This window comes from Nematostella vectensis, chromosome 8 (genome assembly GCF_932526225.1).
Source record: "Nematostella vectensis chromosome 8, jaNemVect1.1, whole genome shotgun sequence".
NCBI lineage: Eukaryota > Metazoa > Cnidaria > Anthozoa > Actiniaria > Edwardsiidae > Nematostella > Nematostella vectensis.
This window is the reverse complement of record NC_064041.1, coordinates 650,189-666,926: the sequence shown is the minus strand read 5'-3', so window position 1 is coordinate 666,926 and position 16,738 is coordinate 650,189. Positions and strand designations below refer to the sequence as shown.

Here is a 16,738-nt window from a genome sequence, read left to right as displayed (position 1 = left end):
AAAATTTCATCGACTGTGCAGTCTTCGACTGTGATGTCATCGACTGTCACGTCATCGACTGTCATGTCATCGACTGTGACGTCATCGACTGTGACGTCATCGACTGTCACGTCATCGACTGTCATGTCATCGACTGTGACGTCATCGACTGTGACGTCATCGACTGTCATGTCATCGACTGTCATGTCATCGACAGGTCGAAACACGAGACACGAGAGTTGGATGACACGCTACTGTCACGTTACTGTACATGGCGGCTGTTACCGTTTATGTATTGCGTTACCTGTAACATTAGCCTGGCGTGACACGTTGGCTGCTGATGCCGACTGGTTTGAGCAGATAACACCCGCCTCTTCCCCCACGTAGCAGTTTGTTGTGTTCCAATAGTAGTGAGCGCACTCAGCAACTGACCTCTCATCCGAACGACACTTAACATGGTCCAATAGAAACCCTAATCCAGGAGCGCTTCCAAAGAACGCACGATCGGTGGCTTTAACGGCTGAAATAAATAAATAAACGACAACGGCTAGAGTAAGAATGTTCGCCAGGATTAGGACTTCAAGTGTAGCTCTTGATCATATTAACACTAGCTAAGAAAAAATATCCACAACATCCTACACACAGTATGTATAGCTATTGCTCCCAACTCAACCGTGATGTCATTTGCCTTTGACTAGCCTTGGCCTTTTAACTCGTCTAGATTTTCACATATCTTTACTCAAATATAACAGTATTGATTTATTCATATCATGGCATTCATCTCACCTCGCTTGAAGCCCAGCATTCTACATATAACAGTTGCTTCTTCGATTCCCCAGTGGTCATCGCAAATCGTCCCATTGTAGCCATCTTTGTTGATGATGATCAGTCCTTCTTGGCCGTTCTTTGCGGGCGTGCTGGCATTTACTAGGTAGACCTTCACAACTAGAATATATGTCAGGCATGAGTGTCTTGATGTAACGTTTCACCTTCTTCAGTCTACACTGAGTAGATTTTGCCGTCTTCTTTATTAAGATTTCTTCAGTCTGTCCTGAAGAAGTCTGAATGAAGACGAACCAGTTTTGTTGGACTATATTAATTAATTTTGTTAAATAACACGACATTTTGGATACTTTTTATTGATTTATCTTTGTGGTAGAGTATATATAAAAGCCCCCTGTAAACAGGTATATGTAGAATAATAAATAACAATAAATAAATAATAATCATAATGAAGGCAAAATCAGCCAGCATTGCAGGACCAAGTAACCAAGAGAAGCTTTACCAGTATTGCCTAGTAACCAAGAGAAGCTTCACCAGTATTGCCTAGTAACCAAGAGAAACGTTACCAGTATTGCCTAGTAACCAAAAAAGGCTTTACCAGTATTGCCTAGTAACCAAGAGAAGCTTTACCAGTATTGCCTAGTAACCAAGAGAAGCTTTACCAGTATTGCCTAGTAACCAAGAGGAGCTTTACCAGTATTGCCTAGTAACCAAGAGAAGCTTTACCAGTATTGCCTAGTAACCAAGAGAAGCTTTACCAGTATTGCCTAGTAACCAAGAGAAGCTTTACCAGTATTGCCTAGTAACCAAGAGAAGCTTTACCAGTATTGCCTAGTAACCAAGAGAAGCTTTACCAGTATTGCCTAGCAACCAAGAGAAGCTTTACCAGCATTGCTAAGTAACTAAGGGTAGCTTTTCCAGTATTGCCTAGTAACCAAGAGAGACTTTACCAGTATTGTCTAATAATCAAGAGAAGCTCTACCAGTATGAAAAATTCCATGGATACTGCGAATATGTATTTTATTTTGGCGTAAATTCAACTTCATCCAGCCGTTTATGTGTATGGGGTGTTAGCCAGGTTTGTTTTTGAAAAATAAGACTGCTTACCTGGGATGGGAGGCTTCGGTATTTCAGTAACTACAAATAAAAGAGCAAAAACAATACTTTAAAAATGGTAAGCGTAGAAGGGGAAATGCTTTTAAGGGTCACGGTTGAATGGTCACGCTAAATAGAGTTGCCATTGAAGGTTCGGGCTAGTAAGAATCAAGGTAGTACGGTCACGCTAGGAAGATTGGCGATTGAAGGGTCAAGCTAGTAATTTAGTAATGAGAGCTCTAAAAGATCAATATCTTAAGTGTTTAGAGGCTAAAAGATACAAAACCCATTTCTGGAGATGTGGAGAAAATTTTAGAATTGGAAGCATCATTACCATCACCGCATGTGCGCCCGTCAGCATTTAGCTGCGCCCCTGTGGGGCATGCGCACTTGCTCGTGTTCCTCGATGTCGGAAGGCACAGGTGGCTACACTGGCCATTGTCTGGTAGGCATGGACTTGACGCTGGCGGGGATTAACAGATCATATGATTTTATTAGACATTTATAGACTGGCCATTGCCTGGTAGGCATGGACTTGACGCTGGCGGGGATTAGCAGATCAAATAATTTTATTAGAGATATATAGACTTGCCATTGTCTGGTAGGCATGGACGTGACGCTGGCGGGGATTAACAGATCAAACAATTTTATTACAGATATATAGACTTGCCATTGTCTGGTAGGCATGGACTTGACGCTGGCGGGGATTAACAGATCATATAATTTTATTAGAGATATACAGACTGGCCATTGCCTGGTAGGCATGGACTTGAAGCTGGCGGGGATTAACAGATCAAATAATTTTATTAGAGATATATAGATTTGCCATTGTCTGGTAGGCATGGACTTGACGCTGGCGGGGATTAACAGATTAAATAATTTTATTAGAGATTTATAGACTGGCCATTGTCTGGTAGGCATGGACTTGACGCTGGCGGGGATTAGCAGATCATATGATTTTATTAGACATTTATAGACTGGCCATTGTCTGGTAGGCATGGACTTGACGCTGGTGGGGAATAACAGATCAAATGATTTTATTGGAGATTTATAGACTGGCCATTGTCTGGTAGGCATGGACTTGACGCTGGTGGGGATTAACAGATCTAATGATTTTATTAGAGATTGATAGACTGGCCATTGTCTGGTATGCATGGACTTGACGCTGGAAGGGAATAACAGATCTAATAATTTTATTAGAGATTTATAGACTGGCCATTGTCTGGTAGGATGGACTTGGCGCTGGCGGGGATTAGCAGATCAAATGATTTTATTAGACATTTATAGACTGGCCATTGTCTGGTATGCATGGACTTGACGCTGGTGGGGAATAACAGATCAAATGATTTTATTAGAGATTTATAGACTGGCCATTGTCTGGTAGGCATGGACTTGAAGCTGGCGGGGATTAGCAGATCAAATGATTTTATTGGAGATTTATAGACTGGCCATTGTCTGGTAGGCATGGACTTGACGCTGGCGGGGATTAGCAGATCAAATGATTTTATTGGAGATTTATAGACTGGCCATTGTCTGGTAGGCATGGACTTGACGCTGGCGCGGATTAACAGATTAAACAGATTAACAGATTAAACAGATTAAATGATTTATAGACAGGCCATTGTCTGGTATGCATGGACTTGACGCTGGAAGGGAATAACAGATCTAATGATTTTATTAGAGATTTATAGACTGGCCATTGTCTGGTAGGATGGACTTGACGCTGGCGGGGATTAGCAGATCAAGTGATTTTATTAGACATTTATAGACTGGCCATTGTCTGGTATGCATGGACTTGACGCTGGTGGGGAATAACAGATCAAATGATTTTATTAGAGATTTATAGACTGGCCATTGTCTGGTAGGCATGGACTTGACGCTGACGGGGATTAACAGATCAAATGATTTTAATAGAGATTTATAGACTGGCCATTGTCTGGTATGCATGGACTTGACGCTGGTGGGGAATAACAGATCAAATGATTTTATTAGAGATTTATAGACTGGCCATTGTCTGGTAGGCATGTACTTGACGCTGACGGGGATTAACAGATCAAATGATTTTAATAGAGATTTATAGACTGACCATTGTCTGGTATGCATGGACTTGACGCTGGTGGGGAATAACAGATCAAATGATTTTAATAGAGATTTATAGACTGGCCATTGTCTGGTAGGCATGGACTTGACGCTGGTGGGAATTAGCAGATCAAATGATTTTATTAGAGATTTATAGACGGGATTAGGCAACATATTAGCAATTAGCAATAATGGTATACCTCAAACATGAGATTTTGTTCAATTATCAAACTTTTGTAAACTTAAAGTGACGCCAAAAATAACTGTTTAGGTAGGATGCTCCTCTAAAAATCCCGGTATCTTAAAAAAAAAATGTTGTCTCCACAACATAGGCGTCACGGTTATCCCTTATAACATAACATAACATAAATATTTATAACCTGATAACATAACATCAAAGTATCGCGAAATAACACAACATCAAAGTATCACGAAATAACACAACATCAAAGTATCACGAAATAACAGAACATCAAAGTATCACGAAATAACATAACATCAAAGAATCACGAAATAACAGAACATCAAAGTATCACGAAATAACACAACATCAACGTATCACGAAATAACATAACATCAAAGTATCACGAAATAACATAATATCAAAGTATCACGAAATAACATAACATCAAAGTATCACGAAATAACATAACATCAAAGTATCACGAAATAACAGAACATCGGCCGAAGATCCATTTTCGGTTCCCAATGGTGGTGCTATTTGCAGACAAAACCATAAAGCATAATCTAGATCACTCTGGTATGTAGCCAAATCCGACAATAAACGTGGAGATACTGCAACGCTTTTTGTCTTTTCGGGGATGGTCAGATTTTTATCAGAGAACTCATTCCATCCCTCCCCCTCCCCCCCCCCCGAAAAAGTTAGGTCCACTTTTTCGGATTTCGCCCCCCCCCCCCCCCCCCAAAGAAAAATACTGGGTAAGGGCCTGCAAGTTTCACGAAATAAAATAAAACACACAGTATCGCGAGATAAAAGTGTTACAAGGTGACGCGAATTTCTTGGGATAAACACAGGATAGGAGAATGAAGGAATTTGGGTTCTCCAACAAACTTCCACACCTTTTTATCGGATTGTAATTCGTAAAAGTGTTGTTTTAGGAAAGGAAAAGGTAAGGCATGTTCACCGACTATATCTACAAGTGCAGCCGTAGGCTGAATTACTCTGGATTTACATCAATGGGGTCCTATTCGGACCGTCACATTTTTTTCGTGGCGAAATTTCATGTAATAGGACTTGCACTAAGTAATCACGTGACTTTTTGAGAGGAAATTTCACGGTTAAAATAAATACATAAAATGGCTGCGGTCGTCAAGTCCGAGATCCACGATGAAATAAAATCTTTCACTGAAAATAAGCCCTGAATAAGTTACTTTTTGTTGCGGTTGAGCTTGCCACACAAGACGTCATGAGATTTTCCCGTGCAAGTCGATTATTAGTATTATAATGTATCATAATGTGATAACTAGTGAGATCAGTAGTGTTGTCACTTACAACTAGGTGTCTGCTTGGTGGTGTTGTAAACCACAATTCCTCTGATTTCATCTTGGCCGAGATGACCGTAGCTCATCATTTGTTGACCAACTCTTACATTAACCCTGATGTTACAAGTCTTAAGGTGAGGACAAGGATATACAGTAAGCTCGGCCTCTTTACAGTTTTAAAACTTATCATAGTCATAGCGGTAACAGGCGACGTCCCTTAACCCACAATGCGCTGGGGCACGTGTTTTGGCGCGTTCAGCGTGAAGCAAACGGCCATGTTTGTTGCTATTAACTGATGCTTTGATAAAGATTATTTAAATAGTGAAGATAGACAAAATTAATGACAATATTACATCTGAATAATCGTTGTCAAAATTTGAGGAAAAAACTTGTTGGAAAGAAATATGTTATCTTTAAAGTAGATTCATAAGAAACTCAATTCCGTTATATCTCTAAGCAAAGAAACATCTTTATCAAGGACTCCTTACCTTTCGATGCTACGGGTTATGCTGTCCCCGGCGTATACCGTGTCTTGTAGGATAGTAATCGAGAAAGGCAAAGGATTGTAGCTTGGATTGGTGAAGTGAACCAATTCACCATTTCCATTGTAGTCCACAGATCTCAACTTAGCTTCATTGGCCAAATAATCTAGAGTGAAGTATTATATCATCACTCATCATCATCATTATTATCACCATGACCATTCAGACAATAAACATTCGCCTCATCATATTTAATATCATTATCACCATCACCTTCTATAATATCAGAGTGATAATCAACGTGATTTTTATCATCATCATTATTATTATCATAATCATCAAAACTTAGTCTAGTCCAAACCTGGACTGTCTTTGCGCTTGACAGAGCCAGAATGTCGACAGAGCCGGAATGTCAACTGAGGCAGAATGTAGACTGAGCCAGAATGTCTACACAGCCAGAATGTTGACAGAGCCAGAATTTCGACACAGCCAGAATGTCGACATAGCCAGAATGCCGATTGAGTTAGAATGTCGACTGAGCCAGACTGTCGACAGAGCCGGAATGAAAACTGAGGCAAAATGTCAACTGAGCCAGAATGTCGACACAGCCAGAATGTCGACTGAGCCAGAATGTCGACAGAGCCAGATTGTCGACTGAGCCAAAATGTCGACAGAGCCAGAATGTCGACAGAGCCAGAATGGCGACAGCAAGAATGTCGATAGAGCCAGAATGTCGACAGAGCCAGAATGTTGACAGAGCCAGAATGTCGACAGAGCCAGAATGTCGACAGAGCCAGAATGTCGACAGAGCCAGAATGTCAACAGAGCCAGAATGTCGACAAAGCCAGATTGTCGACTGAGCCAGAATGTCGATAGAGCCAGAATGTCGACAGAGCCAGATTGTCGACTAAGCCAGATTGTCGACTGAGCCAAAATGTCGACTGAGCCAGAATGTCGATAGAGCTAGAATGTCGACAGAGCCAGAATGTTGACTGATCTAGATTGTCGACTGAGCCAGAGTGTCGACACAGCCAGATTGTCGACAGAGCCAGAATGTCGACAGAGCCAGATTGTCGACTGAGCCAGAATGTCGACTGAGACAGATTGTCGACAGAGCCAGATTGTTGACAGAGCCAGAGTGTCGACACAGTCAGAATGTCGACAGAGCCAGAATGTCGACAGAGCCAGATTGTTGACAGAGCCAGATTGTCGACAGAGCCAAAGTGTCGACAGAGCCAGAATGTCTACAGAGCCAGAATGTCGACAGAGCCAGAATGTCGACTGAGACAGATTGTCGACAGAGCCAGAATGTCGACTGAGGCAGATTGTCGACAGAGCCAGATTGTCGACTGAGCTATATTGTCGACTGAGCCAGAATGTCGACAGAGCCAGATTGTCGACAGAGCCAGATTGTCGATTGAGCTATATTGTCGACTGAGCCAGAATGTCGACATAGCCAGATTGTCGACAGAACCAGATTGTCAACAGAGCCAGATTGTCGACTGAGCTATATTGTTGACTGAGCCAGAATGTCGACTGAGCCAGATCTGGACTGGACTAGACTTATTTATTCTCTTGCAAAACATTGTAAATAATTTTTTTTTTCTGACGCAAGGAAACACGGACATATTCTTGTCTACTCACTTTCAAATGTGTATATTCTTTTCTGTGCGTAGTCAAGGCAGATATCAATGTGATAATGGCTATAGCTGTACGGATAATTTTCAAAGATCGTTTTGGATTCATCCCCAGACAGCGCTGATCGGACAATGTGTGGGCTGTCATCATACGTTGTACCCCAAAAGGTGGCCACCCAGTTGATGTAAAACAGGTACCTAATATAATTTCATTAAAATAAGAATAAAATTAATAAAATATGTTATAATACTAAAATAATACATACACCATCAGGCAGAGAAAGGCGCTTCGGGCAGTAACCGTTCGATTCATGTATGACCACGGAATACAGCTTACGATCGAGAGGGTTTTTTGTGTGTGAAGGAAAGAAAATCGGAGAACCAGGAAAAAAATCTCTAAGAAAAGGCGAGAAAAAACTAACTCAACATTACGTTGGAACCGTAAATCGGAACAGGAACCTAGTGGAGAGTAGTACTGGCACAACAGAGCGACGCTCTACCAACCGCGCCACCAAGGCTTGCCACATGGGCAACCTTTATCAAGGACCCTGACCCAGATACATGGGCTACCTTTATCAAGGACCCTGACCCAGATACATCGGCTACCTTTATAAAGGACCCTGACTCAGATACATGGGCTACCTTTATCAAGGACCCTGACTCAGATACATGGGCTACCTTTATCAAGGGCCCTGACTTAGATACATGGGCACTCTGGATTTGTACATACCCCTCAGTAGCATCCACCGCAATTGACTCTAAAATGGCGTATTCCTTGTCCTTGCCGTTATATTTGTTGTAGAGCAGCATTAACCGGTTAGTTCCGTCCAAATTTGACACTTCGATCTTCTCGTATGTCTCGTCTGTCCAGTAAAGGTGATTATTGACCCAGTCCACAGCGATACCATAAACTAGACCTATATCTGCAGATAGACATTAGTTTCAATATAATTGCGCAACCAAACCATTCTTTTCCTGAAGTATTCTTTATAAACAATATATCTGAGGTCTAACCAAGATTATAAACTATATCTGAGGTCTAACCAAGATTATACACTATATTTGAGGTCTAACCAAGCGAGGTCTAACCAAGATTATACATTATATCTGAGGTCTAACCAAGATTATACACTATAATCTTGGTTAGACCTGGCCTGGCAGCATACTTTGTATTATACTTGAACCGAATAAGATAAATATATTATGTAAATGAGAAAATAATTGATTCAAATCCAAACCAATAATGACATCTTATTTCAGTCGCTGGTAATGAACACTCGGGTGCAAGCTCCAGGAAAGTATGAATTTAAGAACTTTAAAAGTATTATCTACTGAGAAATAGGGTCGACGTATGCCTGGAAATGAGGTCGACTCTGACACGCACCAGCTATTAAATTGATTCGGTTTAAGCTCGGTTCGGTTGGACGTATGCCTTGGCTTACCAAGACAAGTTACCTTTATTAAAAAAGACCATGACCCAGTTTCATGTGTTAACTTTATCATCAAGGGCCCTGATCCAATCACAGGATTCTTTTATCAACGAGGGTCGTGACCCAGATTCACGGGTTGACTTTATCAACAAGGGTCGTGACCCAAATACACGGGTTGGCTTTATCAACAAGGGTCGTGACCCAGATCACGGGTTACCTTTATCACAAAGGGTCGTGACCCAGACTCACGGGTTACCTTTATCAACTATTGTTTGCACGGAGCCGTCCGTCAAGTTCATTCGTCGTATTCTAAACTCGGGATAGAGCTCACTCCAGAACAGCAATTGCTTGTCCATGTGCATATCTGAAGACAACAAGAATCTTGTCAGCACCTGTATGATGATGGTGGTGATGATGATGATTTCGATGATGATGGCGGTGGCAATAAGGGTGGTGATGTTGTTGTTTTTGCTGTTTGGTGCTGTTAATTATTGTTTTGTTAATAAATGGACACTGATTAAGTCATTGTAGGAAGGTGTATTACATTGTATCATGTGATTATTTGTATAAAAACGTTTTTTATTCAGAAAAGTATGCAGTATCGGTATCACCGGTATCAGTTACAGTTACCGCTACCCAGGAATTTTAAGATCAGTATTTGGACACGCCACAGAAGTAAGTGTTTAAGATTACGAATTATTGTATGGTACACACGTGATTCCATGTAAACTGCCACTCAATGTAATTTACGTTATTTTGTCACTTTCATCATAACAGCCATTCAAATTTCACGCCTTGTTTTCATGTTAATTTTATACATAGATAGTATATAAGTGATGGTAGTAATATATTCTTAATAAATCTCCTGATGAGTGGGCAACCACGAAACAGGCTTGTAGAGATGAAACGGTAGCTCGCGTGTTTTTTTCCTACAAACCAAGATATATATATATATATATATATATATATATATATATATATATATATACGATTCCAGGATTAATTACCAACTGCCGCTGGTCGAACAACATTTTCTTGGTTCCCTGCGACTTGCTGCACGTCTGTGTTGGGATAGACGGGAGAGCGAGCCTCTTGGATGCTAATCCTTTGGATCGTGTTACCGATAGCAAAATAGAGGCAGGACCTTCCAGATGGACAGTTGCGGATATCAGCTGGGAAAAAAAAACAATATAATCTATGGTTAAAACAAAAGCATCCAGACAATATAGTATGAGATAATAAATTAGAGATCAATGTATGGGTGCAAATAAAATACAAGGCGTGTAGAGATTTATGGAAAGCAGGCGTTTACTCGGCGTTTCGTGTAGAATTATGGGCGATGATTGCGGCAAACCATGGCGTCATATTGTTTTGTTTCTGTCAAGTTGGTGGCTGGGCCTGATGCGCTGGTTCATTCCGCTCAAAAGAAAATAAAACTGAGGAAACGCAGGATAACAGACACACGGACAGACAGACGTATGGGCAAAATAAATGACAAACGGAAGGATGGACAAACGCAGGATAACAGACACACGGACAGACAGACGTATGGGCAAAATAAATGACAAACGGAAGGATGGACAAACACAGGATAACAGACACACGAACAGACAGACGTATGGGCAAAATAAATGACAAACGGAAGGATGGACAAACGCAGGATAACAGACACACGGACAGACAGACGTATGGGCAAAATAAATGACAAACGGAAGGATGGACAAACGCAGGATAACAGACACACGGACAGACAGACGTATGGGCAAAATAAATGACAAACGGAAGGATGGACAAACGCAGGATAACAGACACACGGACAGACAGACGTATGGGCAAAATAAATGACAAACGGAAGGATGGACAAACACAGGATAACAGACACACGAACAGACAGACGTATGGGCAAAATAAATGACAAACGGAAGGATGGACAAACGCAGGATAACAGACACACCGACAGACAGACGTATGGGCAAAATAAATGACAAACGGAAGGATGGACAAACGCAGGATAACAGACACACGGACAGACAGACGTATGGGCAAAATAAATGACAAACGGAAGGATGGACAAACGCAGGATAACGGACACACGGACAGACAGACGTATGGGCAAAATAAATGACAAACGGAAGGATGGACAAACGCAGGATAACAGACACACGGACAGACAGACGTATGGGCAAAATAAATGACAAACGGAAGGATGGACAAACGCAGGATAACAGACACACGGACAGACAGACGTATGGGCAAAATAAATGACAAACGGAAGGATGGACAAACGCAGGATAACAGACACACGGACAGACAGACGTATGGGCAAAATAAATGACAAACGGAAGGATGGACAAACACAGGATAACAGACACACGGACAGACAGACGTATGGGCAAAATAAATGACAAACGGAAGGATGGACAAACACAGGATAACAGACACACGGACAGACAGACGTATGGGCAAAATAAATGACAAACGGAAGGATCGACAAACGCAGGATAACAGACACACGGACAGACAGACGTATGGGCAAAATAAATGACAAACGGAAGGATGGACAAACGCAGGATAACAGACACACGGACAGACAGACGTATGGGCAAAATAAATGACAAACGGAAGGATGGACAAACGCAGGATAACAGACACACGGACAGACAGACGTATGGGCAAAATAAATGACAAACGGAAGGATGGACAAACGCAGGATAACAGACACACGGACAGACAGACGTATGAGCAAAATAAATGACAAACGGAAGGATGGACAAACGCAGGATAACAGACACACGGACAGACAGACGTATGGGCAAAATAAATGACAAACGGAAGGATGGACAAACACAGGATAACAGACACACGGACAGACAGACGTATGGGCAAAATAAATGACAAACGGAAGGATGGACAAACACAGGATAACAGACACACGGACAGACAGACGTATGGGCAAAATAAATGACAAACGGAAGGATGGACAAACACAGCCAGGGACTTCTTGGTAAGTTTTCAAAATGGTGTCTAGGACTCAGAGGAACGAGGTTGGCTAGCCCCCACGGGATGGGCAATGAATACTATGCAAAGTCAATTTGCATTGGTAATTGATTCCCTGGAGATTATGTAAATGAGCCAAGGGGAATACACGTGATTGTCACTTCCAGTGCAATCCACCCACTCACCAACCCCCTGGAAGCCGGGATTGACTTGACCTACGCACGCTCTCATCTTCGCCTGACGTGACACGTTCCACGTGACACCTTATCTCATGAATAACAAGACCCAGGGAAGAATACTGCACAATTAAAGGACTTACCGTTGCTTAGCGACATTAGCCCACTGACGCAAAGAAAGGCTAGCGCGAGGGTTCTCATCTTGCGATTCCTACAAAGATGATGAACAGCGAGGTGATGATGGATAGTCATGGGTAATAAGTCGTTAGCTTTTGTGGCCCTATATCATAAAGACGCCTGCTGTGCGACTGTTATGAACTCAGTGAGCTATGGATTCTTTTCTGAAACAACACATTTGTGGAATGCCATCAAGTCGTGGCTGAGGACATTTATCATTATTTAACTGTACAAATTAGCTGTGAGCGTGCCACGGCAATCCTGAAAAAGATAGGCATTGGCCTGCCCAAATATCATATATACTAAAAGCAACGTTGTGTCGACTTTTTCTTTTAAAGACCGCATTGTCCCTAACTGACGACGCAGATAGCAGAAGGATAAAAGAAGACCAGTGGTTTTCTTTTTATTTCAAAAGGGACGCAAATGCTAAAAATTACAAAAAAATGCCACCGTGGTTTGTTTCCTTTTTTCACACATCATCATTTAAAGAAAGATGTAACATTTGTTGTATTTATTTTAAAGCAATCCGGTAGTTTAGAAAAACACTTCTTGTTCTTGTTGACGTAGTAACCAACTTTTTTCGGCCTTTCTCGCACAAAAATTTAAACCTTTATCATAGAAAATGTTACCGCGGATTTTCCAGGTAAAATTGATTTAAACATAGATAATAGGGTGTGACCATGGTAACGAAGTATGGACTTTCAATCGATAGACTTTGATTATTCATATACTTAAAGTTTGGGATTAAGTATGACCTCTCGCAAAATTACGTACAAATCAGTTAAACGTGAAACATCTGTATGGAGCCCACTGAAGGCCTGTGCATGAATCTTGTTGCTAGACTTGCTATGTGCTATGTGCTATGTGCGTACTTGTTATGTATACTTGCTATGTGCGTGCAAAATGACGGGGAAATGGCTTGTTCTCTATTTCATGCGATCCTTCAACTTTCTTGAAATCAAAACAACTGAATATAGAGGGTAGGAAGCAAAAAAAAGTTATCGCCAAAAATAGTTTTTTTTAATAGTCGTATATACAATTCATCACGAAAATAGTCATTGAATCATCTTTATCTTTTGTTTCTCAAACAGCGTATGCAACAACATAAGAAAAGGTGAAAACTCCGTAATATCGTCAAACAACCACCAAAACAAAACGAACTGTAAAACTGCATTGCCTGTTAGTTAAGACATGCATTTCACAAGCTGTCCCATCTATCGTAAAATTTACACTATAGATTACTACGTGACTGCGAATATAAATTGAATGGCATCCAGCCTTGATTGAATAATAAGCATTTTTTTATGTGACTTTAAGAGAATTACTAATAGTGGATTAGCAATAAATTCAATCTTGCAAAATCAAATTTACTCAGGTAATTATACCAACAAGGCCTAGGAAATTTTACCGAAAATAGAGCCCTCACAGATTTGAACAAAGTTATGTCATATGTCCTCTTTGGGTCATGAGTGTCAAGACATAAAATGGCTCCGAGAGCTTTACTGGCCAATTTACTCGAGTTTGAAACCGTAATTGACCTAAGAATGTACATGTTTACTAAGTATACAACTAATATTAAACCAAAACACCAAAGTAGTCGTAATTTCGAACCAAAATATTGAATACGATACTCCAAACACTGTAATTCGACATCGCCAAATTTTCTTCCTAAATAAAGAAATCTTGAAGGCAGATATATAGAAATATACATTTTGTGTACCACTAATGAATGTACTTACCTCGCACTTTGAATAGTGGTCACGGTATGTTTGAGAATAGAAACCCTAACACTTGACAAGAAACCCTCGCCATATGCGGCATAACTCATGAATAATGCACTTTAATATTTGTGATTATTTTAGGTAGTGCTTATAAATTCGTTTTAAGTAGCTGTAACAAACAAGTAATTAATATGCCATTATATATGCTCCATAATCAAAACATTATTAGAGCTGATATCATGTTTGAATTCTTTTATATAAAAAACGGGGAAATTTGAATAAAAGAAGTCTCATTTGATACCTCCCTCAATGTTTTATTTGCTAACTATTGTCATGTAGTCATGTGGAACATTTTGCTAACATTGAAATTATTCCAAAGAGTTTCATTAGGAATGTAATTTACCTAGCAGGGAAGATGACAAAGAACGAATTAAATCTAGTTTAGTAATCTTTAAATAATATGAGTGCCCTAAGTCATGAGTGTTCTTCTTTTCGGCGATACGCGTGAACCTGTGTCGGACTAAGGCGAGAAATTCAAATTACCTCTCAAAGGGATAAGTGGTTGTTGATACATGATTATTCTGCGAGTATTCGCATAAATTTTTCAATACTAACACTAAGCTATGACGGTGACAATCATATAAAGGTGACTGGTCCATCTATTAAACCGAATGGTTTTAGCGTGTTTGCAGACATACGAGGCGAGGGAGAAAAAATGTAAAAACGTCACAACATTTTCGACTATTTTGCAACAAGTAAATAACATTTCGTTTCTTAATATACAGACATGAATTATCAGCAATTGCTTTGTCAATAAAATACTTCACATGTTTTGCCATGTAAAATGTTTTAGTTAAATGAAAAATAATAATTTATTGGTCTAAATTCGCTCTTGAAGTTATTCTGCATTGAAGTCCTTAGAGATACCTACATAACATAACTAAAATCAATGCGAACTCTCCTTGTCGAAAAGAACTGGAAACAAGATTTTCTGTATTTCAATGTCTACGGTAGCGATCACCTGATGTTATTGTTAAATGAATCTCGCTTAAAGGTTGTAGTAGCCGATGATGAGCCGTTGTCACATTTATTGTTATCCACTTGGCGACAAAATCACGTAACGTATTACCTTCAAGTGCGCAAAAAGCGTTTCCCCGTTTCTTTGCGAGCTTCAACAGAAAACTAACACCTCTCGCGGAGAATCGCTGGATAAATCCAGCGCCTTGAAGGAAAGTTTGCAAAACCCTTCGTTTTTTCGTCGATCGAGGTTATAGTGTCGCAGTTGCAGTGAACATATATGCAAATAACGTCACCAAGACGCGGTGGAACAAAGCAAGAACTCACACTGGGATAATGCATCAGTGCACTGGCCTACTTACATCGAACAATGTATTATTAAGTGTGTCGTAATCAGAATGGAGGACAATAGTCTATGTTAGGTCTAGTCTAGACGCCGTTCTTTTCATGTGCCGTTCCAAATCCAATGAAAATACGAGAACAATCTAATTGGTTCTTGTGTTCATCTTTAAGGTAACTCGAAAGAAATTCCGAGCTTTCCCAAGCGCGTATAGGCCAAGCTGCCTTTTTAACTCGCGAAATTCCCTTGTTTCAGATATCATACTTCGTGTGGAGGAAATGTCAATTAATAAAATGAAAGACAAAAAACAGAAGCGAGATTTTGACAACGTTTCGGACTTTAGTGAGTCCTTCTTCAGGGCGGTTACATAAAGTCAGTTACATCACGCATATAAATATAGATGTGAACGATGCGCGCGTGCGCACGCTCTGGAGGCTATATGAGATGATTCTTTTCTAAGCCAGAAAAAGGGGAAATGTGCACATGAAAGTTATGGATAACTAAGTAACTATGGAACTAAAGGACTACCTAGTAAATGTGTAAAAAAGAAAAGTATTGTTTATCTACTTTACTAAAGAAAGGGGGGCATTAGAGTTCAGAAAGCGCCTAGAGTTCTTCCCGCATGTTGAGACCTCTAGATGTGACTGTCTGCAGCTTGTTAATCAAGTATCCTTGACGTTTGTCAGATCTTCTGCGCGGGATACTTTCTTGGTGCCCTTGATGGTAACATCCTGGAGGCCGCCAGTCCATTGCTCGGGTTGAAATGGGCTGCAACAGGGTCGCTCTCTCCGTACTTCTGCCAGTTGTTTTACAGTTGTTTATGGTGCACTTGTTAGGACCCTGCTGTGTGTACAAAAGCATACATTCTACACAGTAGAGCAAAATCGTAGGAAGCGTTACTGCGTTCAATAGCTTTCTTTAAATGCAGAGTAAAAATGTCTTGCAATTAGAATTTTCCAACTTCAAATACCTTAAGAATCTTTTACAAAAGACCCGAATATGAACTTTATTGATTAAACGACATCTAAGGACCTATCATATGTGAAGCAACAGGTCGATCGTCTGTAATAAAAAGGAAACCAGAGGATTTATTACATTTTCATTTCTTTCGAGCTGTACTCGTACAGCCTTACGTCTAGTAATTATTGATGTATAAAATGCTCGCAATACGTTTATTTTATCATGTTTCCGCAGAATAATAGTTTCCATCTCATATTGCCTTTCAGTATTGGGACTTTTTGTGTTTGATTGTTCCTTGTTGGGAAAAAAAGCTAAAATTCGGCAAATTTTCCGAGTCCTTCAAACAATACGAAGAAACCAGC

At 40.4% G+C, this 16,738-nt stretch overlaps 1 protein-coding gene across 5 annotated transcripts in view; it reads right to left on the bottom strand.

Annotated features, from left to right (window-relative positions):
* LOC5508390 overlaps nucleotides 1-16,738 on the bottom strand; it is a 133,768-nt gene that overhangs the window by 114,887 nt on the left and 2,143 nt on the right. For 3 of the 5 annotated variants that reach the window (XM_048731300.1, XM_048731303.1, XM_048731304.1), the window contains exons 1-12: nucleotides 14,078-14,221; nucleotides 12,305-12,372; nucleotides 9,996-10,160; nucleotides 9,245-9,352; nucleotides 8,289-8,481; nucleotides 7,566-7,756; nucleotides 5,928-6,087; nucleotides 5,450-5,553; nucleotides 2,192-2,320; nucleotides 1,870-1,899; nucleotides 766-924; nucleotides 284-499 (exon numbers count right to left, since the gene is read on the bottom strand). In XM_048731300.1, the coding sequence (XP_048587257.1) occupies nucleotides 284-499; nucleotides 766-924; nucleotides 1,870-1,899; nucleotides 2,192-2,320; nucleotides 5,450-5,553; nucleotides 5,928-6,087; nucleotides 7,566-7,756; nucleotides 8,289-8,481; nucleotides 9,245-9,352; nucleotides 9,996-10,160; nucleotides 12,305-12,372; nucleotides 14,078-14,166 (1,612 nt within the window). In that variant the 5' untranslated portion in view covers nucleotides 14,167-14,221. Of the gene's footprint in view, nucleotides 1-283; nucleotides 500-765; nucleotides 925-1,869; nucleotides 1,900-2,191; nucleotides 2,321-5,449; nucleotides 5,554-5,927; nucleotides 6,088-7,565; nucleotides 7,757-8,288; nucleotides 8,482-9,244; nucleotides 9,353-9,995; nucleotides 10,161-12,304; nucleotides 12,373-14,077; nucleotides 14,222-15,188; nucleotides 16,237-16,738 lie in introns of those variants that run through there. The other 2 variants (XM_048731301.1, XM_048731302.1) reach the window with 2 other exon arrangements.